The 24,941-nt window shown below is 59.0% G+C and overlaps 1 protein-coding gene across 1 annotated transcript in view; it reads left to right on the forward strand.

Annotated features, from left to right (window-relative positions):
* Positions 1-24,941, forward strand: part of ADCY1 (adenylate cyclase 1) — an 89,033-nt gene that overhangs the window by 26,556 nt on the left and 37,536 nt on the right. Inside the window, exons 3-6 of the mRNA XM_046020936.1 lie at positions 6,051-6,169; positions 10,091-10,202; positions 19,473-19,600; positions 23,530-23,688. Of these exons, the coding sequence (XP_045876892.1) occupies positions 6,051-6,169; positions 10,091-10,202; positions 19,473-19,600; positions 23,530-23,688 (518 nt within the window). The remainder of the gene's footprint in view (positions 1-6,050; positions 6,170-10,090; positions 10,203-19,472; positions 19,601-23,529; positions 23,689-24,941) is intronic.

Consider the following 24,941-nt stretch of genomic DNA (forward strand, 5'->3'; position numbering starts at 1 on the left):
TGGTCCTGTCAGGTTTTGGTTCACGCATGTCACAGCTGTGTTGTTTGGTGCATGCATATTTAGGATTGCTGTGTGTTTGGGTGGATTGACTTTTATCATGTGTAATGTCCCTATCTGACTTACAGTATTTTTCCTTGAAGTCTAGTTTATCTGATAATAATACAGACACTCCTGTTTTCTTTTGATTAATGTTTGCGTGATATATTTTTTCCATCATTTTCCATTGAGCCCGACTATTTTATATGTGAGTTTCCTGGCAATTCTATAGAGTTGGGTCATGCTTTCTTAATCCGGTCTGCCAGTGTCTGTCTTCTGTGTGTTTAGGACATTTATTTTTCATGTGATTATTATGTTAGAGCAGAAATGTTTCATTTTATGTTTTGTTTTCTGTCTGTCTTCTCTGTTTCTTTTTCCTGCCTTCCTGTGAGTTACTTGAACATTTTTTTTTTAGAATTCAGTTTTGATTTATCATCGTGTCCTTGAGCGTGTGTCTTCCTCAGTGGTTTTACACTATGCGCATAACATCGCATTCTACTGTTGTTGACATCTTACCAGATAAAGTGCAGAAACTCCACCTTCCCGTCCTTCAACCTCATCTGTGAGAAAACCGTCTTAAGTCTTTCTTCCTTATACATTTAGAGTCACATCAGGCGGTGGTGTAATTCTTCCTTCAACCAGCACATAAAGAAGGGAAATATATTGTACTCATGCGTATTTTTGCTCGCACCGTGTTATTTCTTCCTCCCTGATTCCCAGAGATGCTTCCTGTTCTCCTTTTCTTTCTGTTTGAAGGACTTCCTTTAACCATTCTTTTGGGGCAGGTCTGCTGGTGACAAATCCTCATAGTTTCCTTTGTCTGAGTTGGTCTTCATTTCTTTCATTCCTGAAGGGTTCTGGGTGGACCGTTCTTTTCTCTCAGCACTGGAAAAACGTGCCACTTTCTCATGGCCTCCAGGATTTCTGATGAGAAATCTGCTTTAATTCAAACTACCTTTCCTCTGAGGAAGAGACATTGTTACTCTCTCATTGCTATGAAGACCACTCTGTTGTCTTCTTTTTCTTTCTTTCTTTCTTTCTTTTTTTTTTTTTTAAAGATTTATTTCTTTATTTGACAGACAGATCACAAGTAGGCAGAGAGGCAGGCAGAGAGAGAGAAAAGAGGAGGCAGGCTCTCTGCTGAGCAGAGAGCCCGATGTGGGGCTCAATCCCAGGACCCTGGGATCATGACCTGAGCCGAAGGCAGAAGCTTTAACCCACTGAGCCACCCAGGTGTTCCTGTTGTCTTATTTTTCTGATGTTTGGTTATGTTGTGTCCTGGTATGGACTTCTTTGGTTTGTCTCTGTTGGGGTCTTCCCAGTTCCCAAGTGTGGAGGTTTATGTCTTTTGTCAAATTTGTGAACTTTTCATCCATTATTTCTCTGAATATTTTTACAGCCATTTTCTTTCTCATCTTCGGTGATTCCGTTGACATGAATGTTGGATCTTCTATTACAGTCCCATGGGTCACTGTGCTTTTGGGATTTTTTCTCCCAGGCTTTCTCCTAGGCTTTCCTTTATTCTCTGCCACCTGTCGAGCTTTTTATTTCATTATTTTTTTCAGTTCTAAAATTTCCATTTAATTCTCTTTTGTATCTTCTGTCTCTTTGCTGGAGTTTCTTTTTTTTTTTTTTTTTTTTTTTTTCAAGTGTGTTTGTGGCTGCTCATCGAGTTACTCTTGCAACAGCCGCTTTAAAGTCTTGTTAGTTACTCTGATTATTGTGTTCGTCTGGGTGTCACTGCCTGTTGATTATCTTCATTCATTTGCTGAGACCATTCTGGTTCTGAGATGCTGAATGGTTTTTAATAGGAACCAGGACTTTTGGGGTATAATGAGTGAGACTCTGGGTCCTGTTTGGACCTTCTGTTCTGGGCTGGTTTTCTGTGACTCCTTCACTTGTCAGGGGAAGGGGTCACCACTTGCAGGTGCGGTGGAGAGTCCGGGCTCCACACCCGGCCTTTGCTGGGGCTCGTGGTAGTTCCTCCTTACTGCCACACTGGAGGGGTGTCTGGCTCCTGCCTGGGAGGGAGGAGCAGGAGAGCCCTTGTTCTCCCCTGACTTGAGCAGCAGGCTGTGTGTACTACTATCCAGAAAGGCCGGGCTGCTGGTGCCCTGGTATGCCTGCTGGCTCCTCCCAGTGGGGGAATGTGGCGGTGTGTGGGAGTTTCAGTGGTCTGTCTGGAGTGGGACAGTTGTCTACAGTTTTCGTCTCAGGAGGCTGCCCCTCTCCTGGCCTTCCAGCCAGAGAGAGCTGGGTTTGAGGGGAGTATCCTGGGTGCCTGCTGGTGTTTCTGGGTATTTCTGGGCTGCCCTGTCTCCAGCTCCCAGTCTGGGGGACAAGGAGAACAGACTGCCTAGGGTCTCACCTCTGGGCTGCTCCTCTGTCCCCACGTCTGTGCCTCCTTCCCTCTGCCTTCCAGAGTCTTCTTGTGACTTTCACATGTAACACCTTGGACTTGAGTACACGTAGCGGGAGAAGGAAGGCAACGTCTCCCAGAAGCAGAGTCCTCCCAGCTGTGACTCAAATATCGAATTTTTTTTTTAGGAATCATGCATTTATTTTCAGCTCCATTTTGATAGTCAAGGTCAGTGTCGTCATGTTCACAGGACGCTGGGATGCTTTGTATGATCGATGGATACTTTGTAGGTCCATCTTCATAAACCTGCCCTTCTGATTTCTGGCTTTGTATTTTATTGTGCCGGTTAGAAGGCATCCGTGTTGTGCCGCCTGATGCCGTGTTCACAGTGCTCATTGCTGCCTGGGGCTTTAAGGCTAGGTTCGAGATTGGGTGTGGATTGCAGGTAATGTCTTTATGATGTCAGAGAATGACTCTGTCCCAGGTTTTGCTGTTTTTAATCGGGGATGGGCACTTGATCTTGCCAGATGGCGCTTTGCTCCCTATGGGAACGTGGCCTGCCTTTACTCCCGGTTGTGTGTGTGTCGGCTTTAGGTACCGTCCGTAATCTCGTGCTCGGAGCTGATGCTGAGCCTCTGGCCGGCAGCCTGCCCTTAGGAATTTCATATGACAAAGACTTATGCAGGCAAGAGCGCTCTTTCCCCCTCATCTATGGGTTCCCGGGAGTCCCTTTATGGTTGATGTGGCAGAGCTGATCTGTGTGACCCTGACAACCCAGTCTCCATCTGCTAACTGACCTGCCGTTGTTAGTGCGTGGCCCTCATCCTCGTGAATCAAGATGGTAGGTAGAGAGCCGGACATTGTGACTGTATTCCCAGCAACAGAGGGAGAAAGGGAAGAACAGGCTCTCTTTAAGGAACATTCCAGTAGCTCTCACATGACCTTTCATATTCCATCTCATGGGCCACCTCTAGCTGTGAGGGGAGCTTGGACCACGAAGTGTTTATTTTAGGTCACCAAGCCCCAGATGAGAGGAAGGGGATAGTCGGTCGTGCTAGAGGTGGAGAAGGGATCTGGGGACAGTGGCCAGCTCTGCCTTCGCCTCTGATGCCCCTGATGCCACTGCCCAGCACGTTGCCCTCCCTTCTGCCCACTCTGCCTTTTCAGGCCCTCCTTCCCTCGTGGCGCAGCCCTTGGTCTGTAGCTGTCTCTGTTTCCCTGTCCTAAGTCCAGATCGTGCAGGGCAGGTGAGGTGGTGGACAGACGAGGTCCCAGAGCTGTGTCCTCAGCCAGGATCCTCGGAGAGAGCAGTTCTAGAGCGTTAGGAGAATCAGGTATGTGTGTGATGGACGCGGGGGAAGCAGCCTCCCTTGTTAGATCTGATACACCATTTTTATAGGAGCTGATGAGGGATTTCAGAGCCAAACCCTGGACAGTGGGACTTGGAGGTTTGGCAGGCACGATGGGGAGTGGGGCCCCGCAGTGCCGTGACCCCTGACAGTGCCGTGACCCCTGACAGTGCTGTGACAGACAACACCTGCCTGTGTATCCGTCTCATGGGTTGGAACTCAGAAAGCGCTGGACTGACCCAAAAAGGCAGAGCTGGGATGCGAGGCCAGGCCGTCGTCCTTTTCCCCAGGGACTCTCCATGCAGGGCACTCCCTCAGGGGGTAGGTGCCACCCCCTGAGCCCCTAAATGTGGCTCGGTGGCCTAGGCTGCCCGGGGTGTGGGGCCCTGTGACACTGGGTCCTTCCCAGGAAAGAGCGTGAAGCTGTGTATTCTTTGGGCCCTTTGTGGGCGGCCTTCTATAAGGTCCAGCTCTGTCTATGTCCCCGCCTTGTGCCGTCCAGCATTTCCAGAAGCTTCCAAGTGTGTGTGCGTTGCTGATGCTGCTCTGGGCCTCTCCATGTGGCGGTGTGTGTGAACCCTGCCTGAGCTCCTTCTGCCTCTGGGCACAGCCAGCCACCCGCAGACCATCTCAGTCTCACCCCCCAGTCCTCCCGGCTAAGGAGGGGCTTGGCGTTCACCTGCCAGACCGCAGTCACCCACCAGCTCCCACACCCTCTGTCGTGGCATTTTAGCCCCTGGGGCTGTCCTCACACGCTCAGCCTGGGCACGTCCACGTCTGGAGTCCACGTGCTCGGCCAGGACTCCGAGGCCTCTCCCCACAGCTGACCTGATGTCCAGAGTGGCCATGGCCATCGCACCGTTGTGAGGGCCCTCCTCTGCGTCGGAGTCTGTCCCTTTGGCAGTCGTGTGGGTGGACCTCAGGGTGCAGCCAGGCCTCGCTCCGGGCACAGGCTCCGGGCCCGAAACCAGGGCCGGCCTCCCCTGACCCACGCTCGGCTCCGGCCACATCTCGTGGTGCTGGGCCCGGCCTTCCCCCTCGGCAGCTTATGTGGAAACACGGTCCCTGCGGAAGCGTCTCAAGTGTGTGGGGTATGTTGTCGCAGGCCCATGAAGGGCTCTGTGGAATCCGGAGCCTGCACACCCTGCCCCAGGCCTCCGTGGCCATTTCCCAGAGGACTGCTGGGCTCTGGGTGACTGTTGTCGCTGCTGCCGCTCCCACCGTCCTCCTGAGGTCGTCGCAAGGGATTGTGGCTGTTCCGGGCAGAGACGTGCCCTCACGGAATGGATCTGTGGTCCGGCAGGGTCACTGGCTGCCCGCTCTGGGCTGGGGGATGCCAGGTGCCCGAGGGCTTTGCTGGAGCTTCTCTGGGAAGGGAACTGGCTGCCGCTGAGGGCCTGGGGCCAGAGCAGAGCTGCCTGGAGGGCTGGGGCGAGGGAGGGAGGGAGGGGCTTCTCTTGCCCCGTCTCTGCCTGTTTGCTGTTCTAAGCCGGCTGTCCTCCCTAATTCTACAGGGGATCGCAATGCTGATTTTTCTCCCTTTGCTTTCGGAAGCAGGGTGGGAAGGAGTGTGAGAGGGACCGTGGGCGGGGCCTCTGATGCAGGTGCGCCTGGCTGGTCAAGGGGGGGGTGGTTTGAGGTCAGGCAAGGACCCCTGGGAGGAAGAGAGGTAGAGTCTGCATGAGGAAACTGAGTCTTCGGAACAACGATGGAGTCTCCGGGGCAGCCGTGCTCCTCTGGAAAAGCCTAGATGTGTATTCCACTCTCTGCGGGATAAGAAAATCTGACCCCCACAGAGAACGAAGAAATGAGAAGACAAGACCAGGGGGAAATGCAGTGTTGTCTGTCTGTCTCTGTGAGGTCAAGGGACCGTGTCGGTCCTGGGGAATGGGTTTTTGCCGCCCATCTGGAGGTCCGTCTCTGTGCCGTGTTGGGCAGTGGGGTGGCGAGTGAGGCCGGGCTATCCTGTGTTTCCCACCTGTCAGCCCTGCACAGGGCAGCTGGGGCACGTGGGTCGGGGGGCAATGGAGGAGGATTGCCACGGTGGCCTGGGTGCTCCGGCGGAGATGCGGGCCCCTTCCCAGTGCTCTGGGAGCGAGTCACCTGGGTAATGACCGGCTGGGCCTGGGCACAACCCACCAGGGCTTGGGGGCCAGGCAGGATCTGCAGGACCAGAACGCGTGCTGGCATGCGGGAGGAGGTGTCTGGGCCCTCATGCAGGCAGCGCCCCGGCACCAACCTCGGGGTGATTGGGGACTGGCGGGGAGGCCCCCGCTGTGTCACACGGGCCTGTCTCTCCTGTCCAGGAACGGCTGCTTATGAGTCTCCTGCCCCGGAATGTTGCCATGGAGATGAAGGAGGACTTCCTGAAGCCCCCCGAGAGGATTTTCCACAAGATCTACATCCAGCGGCACGACAATGTGAGGTAGGGCGACGCCGGCCTGGCGGTGGAGGGCCTCGGGGAGCTCCAGTGAGGGCGGTGTGGGAGGAGGAGGAGGAGGAGGAGGAGGGGGAGGCGACTGCAGGGATGGGCGTTGATGGAGAAGGTGAGGGGAGGGGATGGTGGGAAGCGAGGGAAGCGGAGGTGACGGATATGGAGCTGCTGAGGGAGGTAGAGAAGGAGACGGAGACGGGAGGCGATGGTGGGGTGGGGTGGAGGAAGGAGGGGAGGGGCAAGCGTGGGCCGGTAGGGGTGGAGCGTCCCCGTTTGAGGGGAGGAGGGGCGGGGTGTGGGTCGGGAGGCCCAGGTGAGCACCTGCCGGCCGGGAAGCAGGTCCCACGGAGGGCGGGCCAGGACACCTGGCGGACAGTGTCACAGCCGCTCTGCCCCCTACTCCTCACCTCCTGTTTCCTGCGTGGGCTCGAGAGTGGAGACGGTTGGCACTCTGGCCCTGAGCTGGTTTGGGTGGCGGAATTTGGGCTGGGACTTGGCCCACATCGGGGTGACAGCTGAACGTTCTTCTGCTCGGCACCGGGGCCTGGGGTTGGCCTCCTGTTGCCCACGCTCTCCCTCTCCCGGCAGCCCCGGGAGGTAGGGATTATTCCCATTTTACAGGGGAGGAAACAGCCGTGCCCCAGACACACTCTGGTGTTTGTGTGTGTGTCTTTAGAGACCCAACTAAAAATAACTGTGTTCCATTCCATCGTGCCTTCCCTGGGAGAGCATTTACACTAGCTAAGTGTGGCACTTTACATAGGTGTCACTCAGGCAGGCGCTGGTGGCTGCGACGCGGCCCTGCAGACACCACAGAGTAAAACCCTCCTGGTTGTGTTGAGTGCTGTGGACTGAGTCCCCAAAGGCGCTGACATCCACCTAGACTTCCCCTTCATCCCCTTTCTCTCTCCTCGGTGGGTAAGGACAGGGCACGGTGACCCAGCCCCCTGCTGAGACAAGACCACCAGAACAATCCAGGGAGGGCCTGAGGGAGGGGCGTATGGCATCTGCACACAGCAGGGAAGGCATCAGACGTCAAGGACCTCCTGGGGCAGCAGGTGGGGGTGGTGAGTCTGGTGCTCAGTGCCCTTGATGCCTTTCTCTCCCTCTTTTCTGGCCTGGGACAACAAACCCCCTTGTGCAAAATCACCATTTCCCTCCACCCACATCCCCTGGGGCGAGCCACATTCCCAGCAGGTGCACATGCGACAGCTCTGAGATAAGAGAGGAAGCCGAGACTGGGTCCCTGTCCTTGATGGCACGAGTTCCAGCCTGGCTCCCCTGGCCACCCTCGCACAGGGTGAGAGGTGCCTTCCTCCAGCCCAGATGTGAACATCTCACTGTCCTCCTCCCTATCCTTGTTAGAGTCCCTCACTGGTTCCCCACCCCACCAGGATTAAAGTCCCAAGTCAGTACTCCACGCACAATTAATAGGCGATGCCTTCAGGAACAGTGGCGTAAGAACATCTGCAAATCCTCTCCTCCGTAGAAGCCTTGACAGTACTGACAAAAACTGTCAGAGTCCACATTGTCAGAACACCGGAAATGAGCCAAAGCCTGAGGAATCCAGGAGTGGGTATTTAAGAGAAACAGCTAAATCTTGGTAAAAACAGCGAGCTTTGTAGAGTTCCACTTACCCTGTTCGCTGTTTTTTGCTCTGCGATGGCTTTGAAAACCACCCGCTGCAATCACAGTGAAAACCTGTCCACTGACAGCCACCTGAGGGGACAGAATGGGGTTAGGGTTTTGACAAATTCTCAGAAAACTGTCCTTATTTGACTGTCTGGGAATTCCCTGGAAAACCTTGCTCCAGGCTTGTCTTTATTTGACCTGACTCAACACTCAGTGTGAACAGCTTTTGCCCTGGGACATTTGTTAAAAACAATCAGTGACAATTGTTTTAACATCATAGCTGTCACAGGCAGTGATAGCAGCGGAGGCCAGCAGCAGGGCACTAAAATCTTAAAACTGGGGAATGAGATGTCTGTCAGGGGCTTTGAAAGGCTCTGCGAATGTTTCTGGGAATCAGAAGATCATGCCCAAGGGTAGGGCTGTGTGCATGCTCAGAAAGGACCACGAGGACTCTGGGCTGTCCTTGAAGTCTTGAGACTGACCTTGAGGCTGTCTGCAAGCAGGAAGAGCAGACTCAGACAGAGCTGGAATCTGCTTGGCTACATGCCCATCATCAAAGACTGAGAGACTTACTGGCTGCAGGCATGTGAGGAAATTTGTCTAGTCATTAACTGACCATTAGGCTAACCAACCAGAGATTTTAATGGCCTCACATGAGAATTTGTTAGAAAAGTTACTGAACAACAACAACAAAATGTCACTGAACAGATAACAACATAAATAGCAACAAGAACAATCCCAATCCTGGGGGGGGAGGCATTCTGATTTTCAGACTTGCCACATTATACTATGCAGTTTTCCATAAAAATATATACAATGTGCAAAAACCACAAATGTATGGCTCACACGGGAATGAAAAAAAGCATTCCACAGAAGCTGTTCTAGAGGAAGCCTGTACATCGGACTTCTAGACAGAGCTAATCCCCCATTTTTAAAAAAAGTTTTTATTTGAGAGAGAGAAAGAGAGAGAGAGAGCGAGCATGAGTGGGGAAGGAACAGAAGGAGAGGGAGAAGCTGACTCCCCGCTGAGCAGGGAGCCAGACACAGGGCTCCATTCCAGGACCCTGAGATCATGACCAGAGCTGAAGGCAGATGTTTAATTGACTGAGCCACCCAGGGGCCCTGAAACCACCTGTTTTACATACATTCAAAGAACAAACTGTGTCCAAATAAAGAAGAACATGAGAAAGACTTCCAGAAATTCGGACTTTGAAAAATACAGTGCTTAAAGCAAGAAGGTCACTGCGGGGTGGGGGAGGGGGTTCCACATTGAGCAGATGTGAGCAGGTTGAAGAAAGAATTGGTGAACTTGAAGACAGTTGCGATCGTGGAACCTGATGAATGTAATGAAGAGAGGGTGATGGAGAGAGAACAGAGGCTCAGAGACTCCAGGGGCACTGGCCAGTCCAACAGCACACCCATGATGAGTCCCGGGGGAGAGGAAAGGGGCAGAAAGAATATTTGAAAAAGAATATGGCTCAAAATGTCTCAGATTTGATGGAAGGCTCTCACCTACCTGTTGAAGAAACTTGGTTAGGACACACACAACGAGGACACCACTAGACACATCGTAATTGAGCCCTAAGGGCCAGACACTGGGAGCAAAGTGGAAGAGAAGGCGTGTCACAGGCCCACAAGACCAATGTGTGATTTTTCACAGGGAGGGCTGGAAGCAGGGGCTGGGGTGGCATGTTCAAGGGCGGAATTCTGTACCCAGCAGAATCACAGTGAGGGCACCGCTGTGCTGCGTGAGGCGGAGGGAGGCTGTGTGGTGGGGGGTAGGGGGTGGGCCCCGTTGTTTAACCCACCCCGCTCTGTAGGAAATGGACGCCCCCACACCAGGCTTCCGTTCCGCAAGGTAAGGCCCTGTCTGATGCACACCCCAGCTGGGGCTTCACAGCGAGGCTCAGACAATACCAGGGCTCTGTCGCCTTGTCAGCTGGCAGGAGGGAAAATGGCGAGAAGGCCCACTCGCACCCTACAGGCACGTGCCTTGTGCTCACTGGCTGCTGGTCACTGGCCTTCTTGGGCTGGGGGCAGTTCTGGTGGCCGTGGAGTGTGCCCCGCCCGTGTCCTGGGGGGTCAGCTGGAGCCCTGTGGTCGCATGGGCATTCCTGCTTCCCCCAGCCATGTCTATAATGGGAGCACGGACACTTCCCTTCCAGCCTGCCCTGAGGAGTAAGCAGGTTCACGTTGGGGGCTCATGAGGGCAGCCCTCTGTGCGGCTCTGGGCTCCCCGCGTGCCTGTCGGGGAGGCAGCCTGGTGCCTTTTTCTTGCAGCATTCTCTTTGCGGACATCGTGGGCTTCACGGGCCTGGCGTCGCAGTGCACGGCCCAGGAGCTGGTGAAACTCCTGAACGAGCTCTTCGGCAAGTTCGACGAACTGGCCACGGTAAGCACCACCCCCGTAAGCGCGGGTCCCTGGAGCGGCCGGTGGGGCCCCAGATGGCTGTGCCTGGTGGGCTCCAGGGTACCACAGCTCCCGCCCGGCCACCCGAAATTCCTTTGCACAAAAGAAGGTGTTTGCCCACACGTACCCCGAGTGCCTCTGGCTGGGTCTGAGCTGGAAGATGCTGGCTGGGTCGTGAGGCCCTGTGCAGGCTTCCCTGCGTTGAAGGTCACATCTGGAGTCAGCTGGTGACGTGTGATGATGACAGGCCCCCCCCGCCTGTGGCAGGAGAGTGCTGGCTTGCTGAGACCTCCCTGGGACAGGTCACGTTCAGCCCCGCACAGGTCAAGCCCAGGCCTCGCTAACCAGCCCAGCCTGGGCTTTTCGTGTGGAGGCAGCTGACTGCCTGGTGTTCCTTGAACCTTGACCTCTTCCCTGTCCTGTAAGGACTTGGGGGGACCCAGGGCCATAGAGCCACGCCCACCTGCCCGGCCAGCCTCCCTGGAGGTGGATGCAGAGGGGTCCTGAGCAGGTGGTTGTAGGGGAGAGGAAACTCTGCTCAGAGTAAGGGCTCTTCTCAGGGAAGGTCACCGTTAAAGGGCTTGCTAGAAAGCGTGGACCGACATCGTCACACTGGTTGCAGTCTCGGCACTGAGCACAGGCGGGAGAGCGCTCAGTGTCGGGGCGAACGGCATGCGGGACCTGGACGCTGGCCCCTGCCTCCTCCCTGCCGTTTCCTTGACGGGCAGCACGGGTCAGAGACGTCTAGCTGTGATGTCCAGATGGGTTGTGCCAGAACCCTTCCTCCTGGGGCACGCCGGCGAGGTCCCTAGCCTGTGCTCCGTGGGACCCCGTTGGTGGGAGGCTGCTTCCTCTTTCCCGAGGATGAAGGTAGGAGGCAGCTGGGCACCGCGGGCGGGCGCTGCTCCTGGCCGTGAGGTCGTTCCGCGGGGCGTGGAGCGGTCTGTGCTCAGGGGTCGGGACGCTGGGCTCATGCCCTGGGAGCTGCTGGGGCTCCGCCCACACGAAAGGTGCGGGTGCCTTCTCCCTATCTGACACCTGTGGTTTTGGGGAAGTACATGCAGGAGTGAGGAGTGTGAGTGTGTCCTGTGTGGCATGGGGAGTGTGAGCGTGTCCCGTGTGGCGTGGGCGGCTCGTTGGCACGTGGGAGCTCAGCACCTCCTGTGTGTGGGTTGGAATGTGTGTTCGTCCGATTCCCGGCCGCCCGGTGGCCCGGGGCTCTCTTGCTGCTGCTCTGTTCTTTCCTGAGCCACACCTGCCTCCTGCCCTCCCGAAGAAGCTTCTGGATGAGGCTTCTGTGGCCACTGGGCTGTCGGAGCACCTGCTGCTGGTGGAAGGCTGTGCCCTACCCCCATTGTCCCCGCCTGTCTTTCCAGCGACCAGAGGTCCGCATCCTGGCCGCAGTGGGGTTGTATTTGCTTGGTGACTCGGTGATGAGCAGTGCCACCCACCGGCCCCCCTCACCCCCTGCTGTCCCCAGGGGACTGTCACCACCCCACTCTGGTCTTCACAACAGCACCTGCCCCTTCCCCCAGGACAGTGGGGTCTGTAGACTCTCACTCAGCTGGTGTTCTCACTCTGCATCTCTGCTCACGTCCTGGCTACTCGTTTTCTCAGGCGCCGAGTGAGGGCTCTGCTCTGTCGGCGTCCCCTTCCGTCCTGCCCGCTTTGCTGCCTGCGTTCTCAAGCTCTGCTGTTTGATTCCTAAACATTTAGGGTTCTTGGGTTCTCTCGATGGATTAACGCTGTCTTTTTTGGAGGGGAGGGGCAGAGGGAGAGAGAGACAGAGTCATAACCGACTCCTGCTTCACTTGGAGCTGGATGAGGGGCTGGATCCCAGGACCCTGAGATCATGGCCCGAGCCGAAGTCTAATGTTGGGCACTCAACCGACTGTGCCACCCAGGTGCCCCTAATTAATTCTTTTTTAAGAAATGACCCTCCTGGGACTCCAGGGGAGTTCAGTCAGTGAAGCGTCTGCCTTCGGCTCAGGTCATGATCTCAGGGTCCTGGGATCGAGCCTCGCATCAGGCTCCGGGCTCAGGGTAAGAGTCTGTTCTTCCCGGTGCCCCTCGCTCCTGCATGTGTGCTCACACTCACGCTCGCTCTCAAATAAATGAGATCTTGAAAAGAACTGTTCCTCTTTACCTGGAACCTAATTTTGTCCTGTGTTAGTATGTCCATTCCAACTTCCTTTTGATTATTGTCAGGAAGCGTCTCTTTCATCCTTTTCCACACATCCCCTCCCCCCCGCCCCACCATCAGTTTGTGTCTTTTTAAAGGGCTGGGTTTGCCTTTTCTACCTGGAATCTGACAGTCCGTGTTCGCCGGGCTGTGCAGCCCACCGTGGTTCATCCCCTCTGTTCCTTGTCATTGTTTTACTTTTCCTGCAGGTCTGTGTGTTCTGTGACGTGGCCCTTGGGCCTGTGGCGGCCGACGCGTTGGCGCCGTAAGTGTGGGGACTGCTCGTGGACTCTGTCTGTGAGGCTCACGGGACACGCCTGCCTGCTTGGCCCTTGTGATGTTATGCACATTGTACGTTTTGTCATAAACCCCGTTCTGAGTTGTTACCGTTTTGCTTGTTCCCCTTTGATGCAAGAAGGCACAAGGGCAAGGTCGTGGGGATTCGCTCCGCCGCTCTCAGCCACGTGGGATCGGCAGGCGTGTCTCCACGCAGTTCTGCTGCCCAAAACAGGGCGCACGGGCTGGCCACGAGTCCTCGGTGTCTGTGTTTCTGAGAAAACTCTTCGTTTTGTCCTCATGTGTGGAATTTCTTGTCACTGGTGCAGAACATGGCCGACAGGCGTTTGCTCCACTGCACTCTCGCCGAGGACGGCGCTCTGGTCCTCCCAACAAAACATGCAGAGGGCGTCTTTTTTCTCTGACCGCCCGCAAGATTTTCCCTTCACCGGTGGCTTTAAGCGATTTGATTTGGACGTGCCTCCGCATGGTTTCCTTCCTGGGGTTTGGGGTCCCACCTCGGTTGGTTTATGGTTCCGTCATCTTGGGAGGAAGCTCTTGGGTTTTCCTGATGGGCCTTGCCCTTGACTGTTGTGACCTGCCTCCGTGAGGGCGTTAGTTATCTTGGTTTCTCCGAGTGTTCCCATGGAAACCAGTCCGAGGGCGGAGCTCGCCAGGGTGTGTGTTCATGTCCATCCTTCCTGTGCCCGTCCTTCCTCCTTCTCCGGCTTCCCTTGGGCTTGAGCCAGAGGCTGGGACCCTCAGGGCAGCTGCAAGGACTCACTGGGACCCTCGCGTCTCGTGCCTTGGCTTCCTGGCCCAAGAAACGTGAGAGGCCCGATGGCCCGATGGCCCGCCGTCCCTCCCTGCCCCGCTGTCCTCGTCCTGGGAGCCGCTCCGAGCTGTTGGTGCCACGTGGCTGGAGTGTGCCCGCCCGTAGGCTGGGGGTCATGGCTGGGTGGCCTCTTTCCGCAGACGTGCTGTGCACGCGCCATTGGGCTTGCACGCGCCATCGGGCTTGCATGCAGTGAACCGACGGGGGAGCGAGGGGCTCTGGCTGGCACATCCAGCGCAGGAGGAGGCTGGAGCGGGGCCAAGCGCGGTCAGGACCGGGACCAGTTGGGAGGAGGATGCAGCACGCGTGTCGTCCATGCTCTGCTTGGGCTGACCCCAGGGCGGACGTGAAGCGGTCGGCGTGTGTGTGGGATGGCCCGAGGGGCGCGACCCCCGCTTCCAGAACATGGGTGCACTCATCGGTGTGGGCCGTCAGGGGAGGCTGGAGGGATGGTCCCAGAAGGACTGTGGTTCCCGCAGAGTCGTGTGCCCCGAGTTTTACTTTTTGGAGCTTCCTGCATTGCTTGGGATGAGACTTTCTTTATTTCTTAATGAGCAGGAAATCAACATCGTTTCCTGAAAAACCAGTAGGTGTCTGGATTTCCGAGGAGCCTGTCGTTTCTGGGAGGCCACCTGTAGAAACTCGCCCTCACCCTGCCTACTGGCGGCCGCCCCGGTGCTCCTGTGAGGTCCCTGGGAGGCGGGAGTGGCAGCGAGAATCAGGGCGTCATGCCTCGGGCGCTGTTTCCTTGGGCAGACACTGTCTTTGCTGCTGGAGGGCTGGCTGCATGCCCATGGGGCACGCGGGGTTGTGGTGGCCCAGGGACCACCCAGGACCGTGTGAGAGCATATCCCTTGGGGGCCCTTGAAAGTGGAGTCCCAAGCAGACGGCTCGAACGGCGCTGGTGTGTCCTTTCTGGGAGAAGATTCCGTGGTCCCTGGAGTGTGACCGTCTCTGCCTGGACCATGGGTGTTGGCGGGGGGCTTGGGGACCTTCTCCCCAGGGTCACTCGGCTGGTCCTTCCTGCTCTGTCTGCTTCTGGGGGCAGAGATGTAGCTCAGGGTCGTGCCTTCACACGGGGTCCCCGGGGGGGGGGGGGAACGTCCACTCCACGTCCACGGTGGCTCAGAGCTGTGGCGTGGCTCCTCCTGGGAAGGTGTGGGGAGCCCGGCTCATGCGTGGCTCCTGGGCACGTGGTCAGGGAAGATGCAGGGAGAGGCATGGTGGCCTGGGCGGGTGGCCGTGCCTGCCGTGCAGGGAGGAACGCGGGGGCCCCTGTGTGACACGGAGGCAGGGCTCACTGCGGTGTGCCTACTGTGGATAGTCCAGCCTAGATGACGGGAGCAGCCTGCACGGGTCAGACCCGGCCCTGCCCTCAAGGGCTCCAGAACTCGTGTATGGAAATTTCTCTCGTGCGTGGAGGCAGGGAGCATGGCAGCCTCCGCTGGACACCCATTCCCCCCCCCGTTGACACTGGCCGACGTCTGTCCTGTGTTGCTTGGTCACGCCTCTCCTCCCGGTCCTGGACATCACCACACCTTGTGCCCACAGCCTTGGCCCCCGCCCTTCTCTTGAGCACGACTGGCCACAGCGATGCCTTGTCCCCCGCCCAGTGGACTGATTCCCTCTGGGCCCCGTCACCTGCTTGTCACGTCAGGTGTCCTCCCCTCAGCAACCTTGTTCCAGGCGGGTACGTGTCTGGGTATAATTTGTGGAGGGCACTGACGGCCCGCCCAGAGCCGGTGCCACATGTCACAGCCCCTCAGTCCCAGAGGACGGGCACAGCAGGGTGTGCGGGAGGCTGAAGGGCCGGGGGAGCATGGCCGGGGCTCGCTCGGGGTTTCCATGGAGGGAGAGGTGAGGCAGGTGAGGGGACGCGGACGCTGGGCTTTGGGTGTACCCTGTCCTGGCAATCTGGCCTGGGGGATGGCCGGCGGGTTTGTGGCTGGGTGTGGGGGTGCAGAGAGGACGTGGGACTGTGGACTCTGGACCCCTGGGGTTGGTGGAGTTGGAACAAGCAGGACCTAAGTCAGCAAGGTCCCTCGATGCCCATCAGGACACAGCAGAAAATGGGAACACGCACATCGGACCCTTGGGGGCGGCCCCCTCCTGTCACCTCCCCTGAGCCCGCAGGCCACCAGCGCTGGGGCTCAGCTCCCCGGGTTTTTCCTGTGTGTTGGGGAACCATCTAGGAGCTCCAGCGGTCTCCCATTCCCCCTGGCATGCCCATCACCAGCTCCTGGCCAGGTGCAGCGTGGCTCGTGGTTCCTGTGGCTTCCACGTGTGTGACCCCCCGCCACCTGCTTCCCATCACGTCACACCCGGGTGCTGGGGCAGGTGCCCTTAAGGTGGGCCGCTTGGCATTTCACTGGGGTGCGTGTTTCCTGTCATTTTTCCCGCTCTTACTAGCTTGTGATTCTCTAAATAGAAGAATGTTCACACGTCCGCTGATGAGTGATCCTCCAAAACCATACATGCTTGGCTTGCCGCACGGGTCCGTTTTCCAGATGAGGGATCTGTGCCCTAGAACCCGCCAGGGGCGAGCGGGGAGGTTCTTCCTCCTGGTCCTCCGTTCCCGGTGTTACTGGGATCTGTGGACTGGGTGTGTGTGGACACCTTCCGTCCATTCCCACTGCTCATGCTCACGCCTCCCACCCATGGGTGCCTGTCCTAGCGCCTCCGGTCTCCCTTGGACAGGACTGTCCCCCACCCATGTCCAGGGACAGTGCCACACAGACGTGGCTTCTCTGGGAGCCCGGCTTCCTTCCAGAGCAGATAGGTGGCCCGCTGGTACTCGGCATCTCAGGGCATGGGGATGGGCATATTTTTTTGAAAAATAACACCAAATTCTGAGTTTGTGTGGATGTTTTCAACTCAACAAATAACTTCACTCCTTTGATTTTCAATCCCGTGTCTCTGCTCCCTTGAGGCTGGAAGCCTGCAACAGTGAGGTCATTGGCTTGTTTTCGTGGGTTTGTATACCGTTGGGTCAGAAGAAGGTCGTCAGCGCCAACACCCACAAGACCGCCACGTGTGGTTTAGGTCTCTGCCAGCTGTTTCTTTGTTTTGTCCTTGGCCGACATCCCACTGGACACGCAGTCATGTCCCCTGGAATAATGATCTGTGTGGCCACATTCGGACGCGGTCACCTTAGGCTTGTTTCATTTTGGTTCTGGGCATCGCTGTTTGCAACTTAATTTTTTTTACAAGGAGATTTATTTAGGTATTTGAGAGAGACGCAGAGGGAGAGAGAGCTCCCAGCAGACTCCCCATGAAGCACAGAGCCCAGTGTGGGGCTTGAACTCACGGCCCTGAGATCATGACCAGAGCTGAAATCAGGATTCAGACACTCAAATGATTGAGCCACCCAGATGCTCCTCATTTTTAAAAGCGTGTAAACTGTTTGCACGGCTCGGTTCCTCAGTGCAGACCCGAGACCAGGGGTGCGAGGGAGGACCGCCCTGCCCGCGTGGTCAGACATTGTGCTGCACGTGGGGCTGTCGCTCGGGCGCTCTCTCCGCCCCAGGCACTAGGAGCAGGTGCGCACGAGTGACAGTCTGCTGCCGGGAGGTGCCCATGACGGGCCTGTCTGGGGTTGTGAGACGGTCCCACAGCAGGACAGATGTCCGCTCCTGGACGGTCCCTCCTGGCAGGCAGAGGATCTGGGACAGCAGGCCCCCAGCTCATCCAGGGGCCCGTGCAGACGAACAGAGCAGATGCCGTAAGTGGAACGGAAGTGGAAGCGAATGGTGATGTGTGCCCCCTCCCAGCCATCGTCACTGCTTACGTCATGGATCCCTGCCCTCTGAGGCCCCCCAGCTGCCGCATGGCAGAGCTGGCCGGTCAGAGCTCGTCCATGAGCCTGCAGTCCCCACCTGGCGGGCTCAGCGTGAGGCCTTCCCACCTGGATCCCCCTACAGCCATCTCGGTTCCGCCGGCCACTCTGTCCCCTGGCCTGGGGGGAGGGACAGTCTGTATGCGGAGGACAGAGGTCTTGGGAACAGCTGTCCTGTCGCCGTAAAGGTTTGGGCTTAGCTCCAGCAGCCATGGGGAAGATTTTAAATCAAAACACTCCAAGGTCAATGAAAACACCTCTTTGGTCTCTCAAGCTGGACAACGACAGCCGGGACATCGGACAACAGAAGGACAAGACGAAGCGTTAGCCACTTACTGCCCCTGTCTGCTGGAGGCTGTGTCCTGGCTCGGCCCTGCAGCAGCTGGCGAGGAGGGGCGAGGCTTTGTGCTGGGGGATGGTCACCAGGGTCACGTCTGCCGCTGACAGACTGTAATCAGGAGGCCACGGCCCCTGGACGCTTCCTGCTAAGTGGCTTTGCCCCCTGCCCTCATGTGGGGATCGGCCACGCAGAGCAGTAACGGTCACACTCGGGGCTCCCTGCGGGCACCTCCCCACCTTCACGCAGCTCACACGCACCTGCCCGTCCAGACACAAGACACGCAGAGAAGGGCAGGAGGCTGCGAGGGGGCCCCGCAGGGATGCCCCATGCAGGGGCTAATGGGCACATGTCACTCTTGAGGTACCAGGCCCGGGGATGGGTGCCCCTCCCGAAATCGTCAGCAAGAAAAGTGCCGTCCCCTCTGTGGGCTCTTTGGGGGGGGCCTAGAACCCCAGACTGATCACTAGGAGGACGTCCCGACAGCCAGGAATGGGCTGAGGCTTGGCAGCGGCTCCTGGTGTCATGCCTGGGCCCTGGGCTTGGGGCCAGGGAGGGTGGGAGAGGAGCTCCCTGTCGCTGGCCTGCTCTGACGGTTGGGGACAGGGACGGTGGGGACAGTGGGTTCCATTGTCCAGCTTCAGTGTTGCCCGCTGGCCTGGAGGTCTAGGGAGCATGGCCAGAGAGGCCTGGGGGCTGACTCCCAGGGCCCAGGCCTTGGCTCTGCAGTGGGGACGTCTGCCACTGGCCATCTGCCTCTGGGCTCCCCGATGTCGTCCATGGGACAGGTCGCCCCCAGCATGGTCTTCCTGTGGGACGCCGGGACATACTTTCAGAGCGAGAGCCATGGGGCTCTGGGCATGCAGGACATCTCGGGACCTGTGAGGTTCTCCTACCCGGGATGTGCTGGTGAGGCCGGCCCCTCGCAGACGCCCACGGGCCCAGGGCCCACAGGACGCCCGCAACGTGGAGAGAAGCCTCGCTTCTCAATGCGTGTGTTCGTTCTGGGAAACGTCCTGTGTTCCCATGAAATTTGCTGTGTGAACGGGCAGGGATTTGCTGTCGCCTTTCCGTGCGTTAGTGTGTTTTGTAGAGCGTCTCCGCTGTATGTCGTGGTGGACGTCCGCGGACAGGACCCGCTCACGGGAAGGAGTTTTGTGAGGCCGTCCATTATTTTGGGGATGTGAACGGGAGCTTTCCGGGGGCGCTGAAACCACAGTCACAGCCATAATCACGGCCGAGACGGATGGGCTGGCCCACGGCAGGCGCCGGAAAGCCCCTCCCCAGCGGGACTGAGGGGGGTGCAAGCCCTCGGTGTTGGATAAATGCCGTGGGGGACGTTCTGGGTGTCCCTATGGGTGGCGAGGTCAGGGTGCAGACCCTGGCGGTCTCTTTGGGGCTCAGGGCCCTGGCAGCTGATTCTTTGGTGACAGCTGCCCACATGTCCCTTGGACCTCCCCCTCAGGGACACTCGGAGGTGTGCACCTGCCCGACGGCGGCTGGCGTGTGTGTGTGTGAGGGGTCTGACGTGATGCACAGGACCCATCACGAGGCCGTCGGAGCAGGAGGCCGGGAGGGACGCTGTGCCGGGCACCTGGGGCAGAGAATGTCCCCAGGAAATCAGCTGGCTCTGACTTGGGGCAGCTTCCCAACCTTGAACGGGGTGCGGATTTGGGCAGGTGGGTGAGAGACGGGCGGGGTGGACGCTGGTGTGGGGACAGGCCCGCGTGCCGGCGTGCCCCGGACCCAGGTGCGTCACTCATGTGCGCTCTGTGCTCTCGGCCCAGGAGAACCACTGCCGCCGCATCAAGATCCTCGGGGACTGTTACTACTGCGTGTCGGGCCTCACCCAGCCCAAGACCGACCACGCCCACTGCTGCGTGGAGATGGGGCTGGACATGATCGACACCATCACGTGAGTGAGCGCGGCCCCGGCCCCCTCGCACCCCCACGGCCTCGCGGGCTGTGCCAGCCGGTCCGTCCCGAGGGGCCGGTGGTCCCCCTGGCCGCAGAGAGCCAGGCTGCACAGTGAGGCGGGGTGGGGGAGCTCCCGCCTGAGCTGGGTGCCGCGAGACCTCCCGTCTGCGGTTTGCTGAGACATGTCCTCGTCCGTGGCCAGCCGGGGCGTGGTCCGGGATGCATCAGGGGTGCAGGAAGGTACCAGCTTCAGCGCTTAGCCAGACAGGACACCCAGGGAGTCAGCGGGGAGGTCTGGGCTCCAGTCCAGCCAAGTCCCACTGAACGGAGCTGCACGTGCTTGTCTTCGGGCGCAGGGGTGTGCGGGGGCTCTCTGCCGAGGGGGCTCTGAGGGAGCAGGGTTGCCTCCTGGGAGTACCACGGGCCGGCTGGACCTTCCAAGCCAGCCCCGTCCCGTCAGAATGGGATGAAGAGTTAGGGACCCTCTATCGGTCCAGGGAAGGCATGGGGCCAGGGGGCTGAGCTGGCGGACGGACCACCCATCTGAGCCAGCATGGAGCAGTGGGTGCGGTCCAGGGAGATGAGGTTAATGGGGACCGGTCGGTGTAAGCGTCCACACTTGGAGCCAGGAAGTGGTGATCACATGGTTGTACGGGAAACACGGAAGAACAGAGACAGAAATGCAAACCAGGAGGCTTGGCGGGGCTGACCTCACAGACGGGCCCTGCAGGGCAGGTGTGGGGGCATCCACGAGCGTCCAGGAGGGGGTCCCCGTGCCAGTGGTGGCCGATCTGTGGTGGAGAGAGATGCCCAGCGCTGGGGCTGGGGTGGAAGACAGCCCGGGGACGCCAGTGGTCTGCAGCTGGGGGGTCCTCTGGGTGGACGGGGGCTCCAGAGCAGGGGGATGATTGGGGCCAGTTCATGCAGACCCCGTGTGCGGTTCTGGGGAGCTCAGGATCAGGGGATGCTGCTCGTTCCGGCCTGGGGCGACACTCAGCAGCTGCACATCCAGTAGTGTTGCTCACTGTGCAAACATGACAGTCCTCCCACGTGTGCGCTCAGGACGGGTTGCGAGGGGCAGGCGTCTCCTGCCGCTGGACGGGGCGGCGCCGAGGATGGTAACAGGGAGGGGAGGGATCTCCTGGAGGGCAGGTGCGTTCAGGCCCCACCCCCTGACTGGGTGCTGACCACACCCGGGGCTGGAGAGGGGTCGAGCCCGTGTTCCCCGTCCAGCAGGTGTTGGGAAGGTTTCAGTTTCTGTGATGAGGACCACACCAGGCACTGGTGTGGAGGTGAAGGCCCAGGGCTCCCACCCAGGCAGCGGGAGCAGCCACGGGGCTAGGGCTCTCCCAGTGGGCGCCCGGCCTCCGGCGCTCTGATGCCCGCACTCCCCAGGGAAGCGTGTGGGCAGCTCCTCCGCACGGCCCCTCCGGCTGCAAAGTGTCAGACTTGCACACCAGGCCGGCGTGCAGGGCGAGGCCAGGCGTCTTGGTTTGCGGTGCTGGATCAGGGAAAGTAGATGGCATGGGCTCTGCCCTCCAGGACCCACCCTTGAGCTGGTGTGGCCGCCGTGGCTGCTGGCAGACCCTGACGCAGCCGGCCGGAGCAGGGGTGGCCCAGGGTGGGAGGCCATCTCCGTGGCTCTGGAGGCCACTCTCCCGTCTCCTCTGTTCGCGGCACACGTGTCTCGATGAGACCGTTCCCAGCACACGGTTTACTGCGACATGAGTGTCTGGGTAACTGTGTGCCTTCTGGCACCAGGATCCAGACGTGAGGCAGAACCTTCTGGAAGAGGTGAGGGTGTGCGGGCGGCAGGATTGGGTCCCCGTGCCCTTCGGCCCTTCCTGGTTGCCTTGGTGGAAATGCTGTAAAACGAGCAGCAACACCATTTCCTGTTTTCTTGCTCACGTTTCCTTGTGTTCCTTTGCAAATTTCAAAAAAAAAAAATTCCAAAATTTTAACCCTATCTTGTTTGTTTGTGCACCTCTCACTAGAGGTTGACCCATGACTGAGAAAAGTTAAAACTGAGAGAAAATGCATTTCATATGCACCAAGTTTGGTAGGTGTCAGGCCTCCGAGTAAACTTTGCTGTAAATCCCCGACTCGCGGACTTCTAGATGTGCACCGGGCACCCTGGACCCGACAGGGAGCACTCCGGTCCCTGCGGTCCAGGCTCCTCGTGGACCCTCTCCCAGTGTTTCTGCACCTGGGTCTGCCGGAGCGGGTTAGCGGCTTATGGGCTGTGGCCTTCATCCAGGTAGCTGGGCGGCTCTCGGAGCCCATCCGTGCTCGTTCAGCCGGCCTGGATTGCACACAGGGAAATGGAGACCGGGAGAGGGCAGGAGTTGGCTGGGCCGATGGGATGTCCCAGAAGTCAGGGCTGCCCCGCTCACGTGTGCTCCCCATGCGGAGTGGCCGCCTTTGCCCATTTGAGGTTCTGAGAGCCAAAGCCTCTGGATGGCCTCCTTGCCAGGCCCCATGTCCATGTCCTGTCCATGTGTTCCAGACAGAAGACCCCATGGTCTTTATTTCATTATTGAAGCCCCTTGTCTTCTTTTAGAGTTTCTAATTAAGATGTTTTAAGGGACCCGAGTCTCTGGTCATTTGGGCTGCCAGCCTGCCTGGTGGCCAGGGTGTGGCCGGGAGCAGTCTCTGATGGACCCTGTTGAACCCTCACCAGTGATGGGGCCTCAGGGATGGGGGTGAGGATCTGGGAGGGCTTCCTGGAGGCCGCATCTCAGCTGGGCCTCATCGTATTCGGAACAAGGCAGGCGAACCCACATCAGTGCCAGGTCTTGGAATAGGAGGGAGATTTGTCATTGAGCTCCTGGGCTTCCTGCTGTCCTGGGTGGGGTGGGGTTGGGCTTCTGCACGTGGCGGGGCCGCAGGGCATCTTATGCTGGGAGGGGACAGAGGGCAGGTTGTCCAGCGGGCCATCCCTGTGTGTCCGGTTTCCTGGTCTCTCTTCCCCCTCGTGACAAACCTCCTAACTGCGGGGCCCTCCGTGTCCCAGACCGCGGCTCAGCCTCCTGGCCCTTTCTGGTTGGGCTTTGCCATGGAGAGGGGAGGCCCGTTGGACACACCTGCCAAGGGTCCCCCTGTGGACAGGCTGCCGTCCCACGGCTCAGCGCTCCCTCCCACAAGGCCTCATTGCACTCCTGTCCCTTGGAGCCCCCCGAGAGCCCGCTGCTTCCTCGACGGCATGTTTTAGTGTCTCCGTAATAACGTACCTTCTGCTCGCTGGGGGAGAGTGGAAAACACAGGAAGACAGCGTCGGAGGGCCCTGGCACTGCCGCCACATGTCGCCTTTGTTCTGACTTGGACACTGTGTGCCTCTGACCGTGGCGGCGAGTCCTAGAGCTGGGGAAGGCATGCATGGTACCCCTTGGACACCCCCACATGACCGCTCGCACAGAGCTGCCTATGGCGGGCAGTGCCCCCGGATGCCGCAGGGACTCACACTGGCCTGTGTTCCCCAGCTGGGGGGGTGACCTCCTCACCTGGGCCTGCTGCCTGATTTCAACATCCACTTCTCATCCCATAAAGTCTACTCAAGGGTCAGGTCTGGAGCTTGGGGTTAGACCCTGGCCGTTCTCAGGATGCTGCTGGCGGTCGTCACAGTGGCCTCTGGCCAGCGAGCAGGCACGAGCCCCTGACCGGGTCAGGGGATACAGAGCAGGTTGGAGGTCCCAGCTCGTGTCCCATGGGGGCTGCTCTGGGTGCGGAGGGACAAGGGATGGCATGGACACACCATGAAAAGCCCGGGGGCCGGGGAGCTGAGGGTCCCTGCCTGGAGCAGCCCTGCCCACCTGGGGCCATGCTCGGGGATCGTGGTCCCGTGCTCCCACCTCTCTAGGCTCCCCTGCATGGCGAGCTCATGGGTGCGGACGAGGGCCCAGCCCCACACCCACGACGTGTCTGTTGCAGGTCGGTGGCCGAGGCCACAGAGGTGGATCTGAACATGCGTGTGGGGCTGCACACCGGCCGGGTCCTCTGTGGGGTCCTCGGCCTGCGCAAGTGGCAGTATGACGTGTGGTCCAATGACGTGACCCTGGCCAATGTCATGGAGGCCGCCGGCCTGCCCGGGTGAGTCGGGGCGAGGTGGTGCACTCTGGGCCGGAGGGGCCTGCACGGGGCCCCCGGGATCCCTGGGCTCCACAGGAAGCCGGCGGTGGAGAGGAGGCCCGGTGGTCGGACCACCCTGTGCTGTCGCTCCCCGGGGAAGGCTGGTGTGTTTCCACATGTCCGTGCCATGCTCCTCTGTCCTCGTCTTCCTTCAGACAGTCCCCAGCGCCAAGGCCAGGTGCTCCCGGGTGGCTGGGAGTGGAATGGAGCCGCAGGAGAAGGGCTCCGGGATGCTCAACGCTGAGCGTCAGTGGCGCTCGCCCCTGTGGTGGCCTGTGTGGTGCGTCTGTTACATGTGTGCCTGCAGGGACGCCCCTGGCTCTGCCCCTTCCATCCCCCACTGCCTGCCCTCTGCCTGCCCCAGAGGCCGGCTGTCCCTGGGATGCTGCCTTCCTCTTCCCTCCTGGATGGCCCATGGGGGACGTGGCTGAAACAGGCATTACCTGTCCCGACACTGACGCTTTTCAAGGTGGGCTCAGAGATCGTGCCACTGTCCTCTGTGGGCCTGGCTGTCTCTGGGCACCTGACTCGTGGACCCTCACAGCCACCCACAGACCTGTCCCTCCCACACGCCATCCGTCATCCTCCACCCGTCCATTCTGCAAACACCCACCGCCTGCCACTGGGCATCCAGAGAATGTGGCCAGACTCCGAGGGGTGGATGGACGGACGGACAGATGGAAGGATGGAATTCATCACCTTGTGACTGCCCATTCCTGATTTCACGCTGGGACCCCTGCAGCTAGGTTTCTGGGCTCTTCCTCGAGGCTTGATTCCCTGAGCAGTCTGCCTGGAAGGACCACGGCCAGGCTGGGGCGCAACAGAAGGTCTCACACACGCCGCCGTGTGGCCTCGAACTGCCATGACTTCCCCAAACTCGTGTGCCGGTGCACGGGCCAGGCTGCCACAAGCAGAGGACCTGGGTCCTGAGCAAACTCTGCCTGCTCCAGGGGTCCCGGCGGAGCCACGGCGGGAGTTACCTGCAGCACCCCCACCCAGCTCCAGACCTGCGTCCCCTTCCCCTTCCAGCTGGGACTGTCACACGCATAGCTGGGTCTCCAGTCCCACAGGACTGAGAGGCAGTGGACGCTGGGCCTCTCCTCCCCGTCTGTGTCCAGGGAAGGGGCTCCCGGGCTGACTGTCTGGGCTGTCCAGGCTGCGCCTCGGCTGGAACCCCCGGGGGCGTCCACTCCCACCATGTGCTTACGCCCGAG

This window comes from Meles meles, chromosome 10 (genome assembly GCF_922984935.1).
Source record: "Meles meles chromosome 10, mMelMel3.1 paternal haplotype, whole genome shotgun sequence".
In the NCBI taxonomy this organism is placed as follows: Eukaryota; Metazoa; Chordata; class Mammalia; order Carnivora; family Mustelidae; genus Meles; species Meles meles.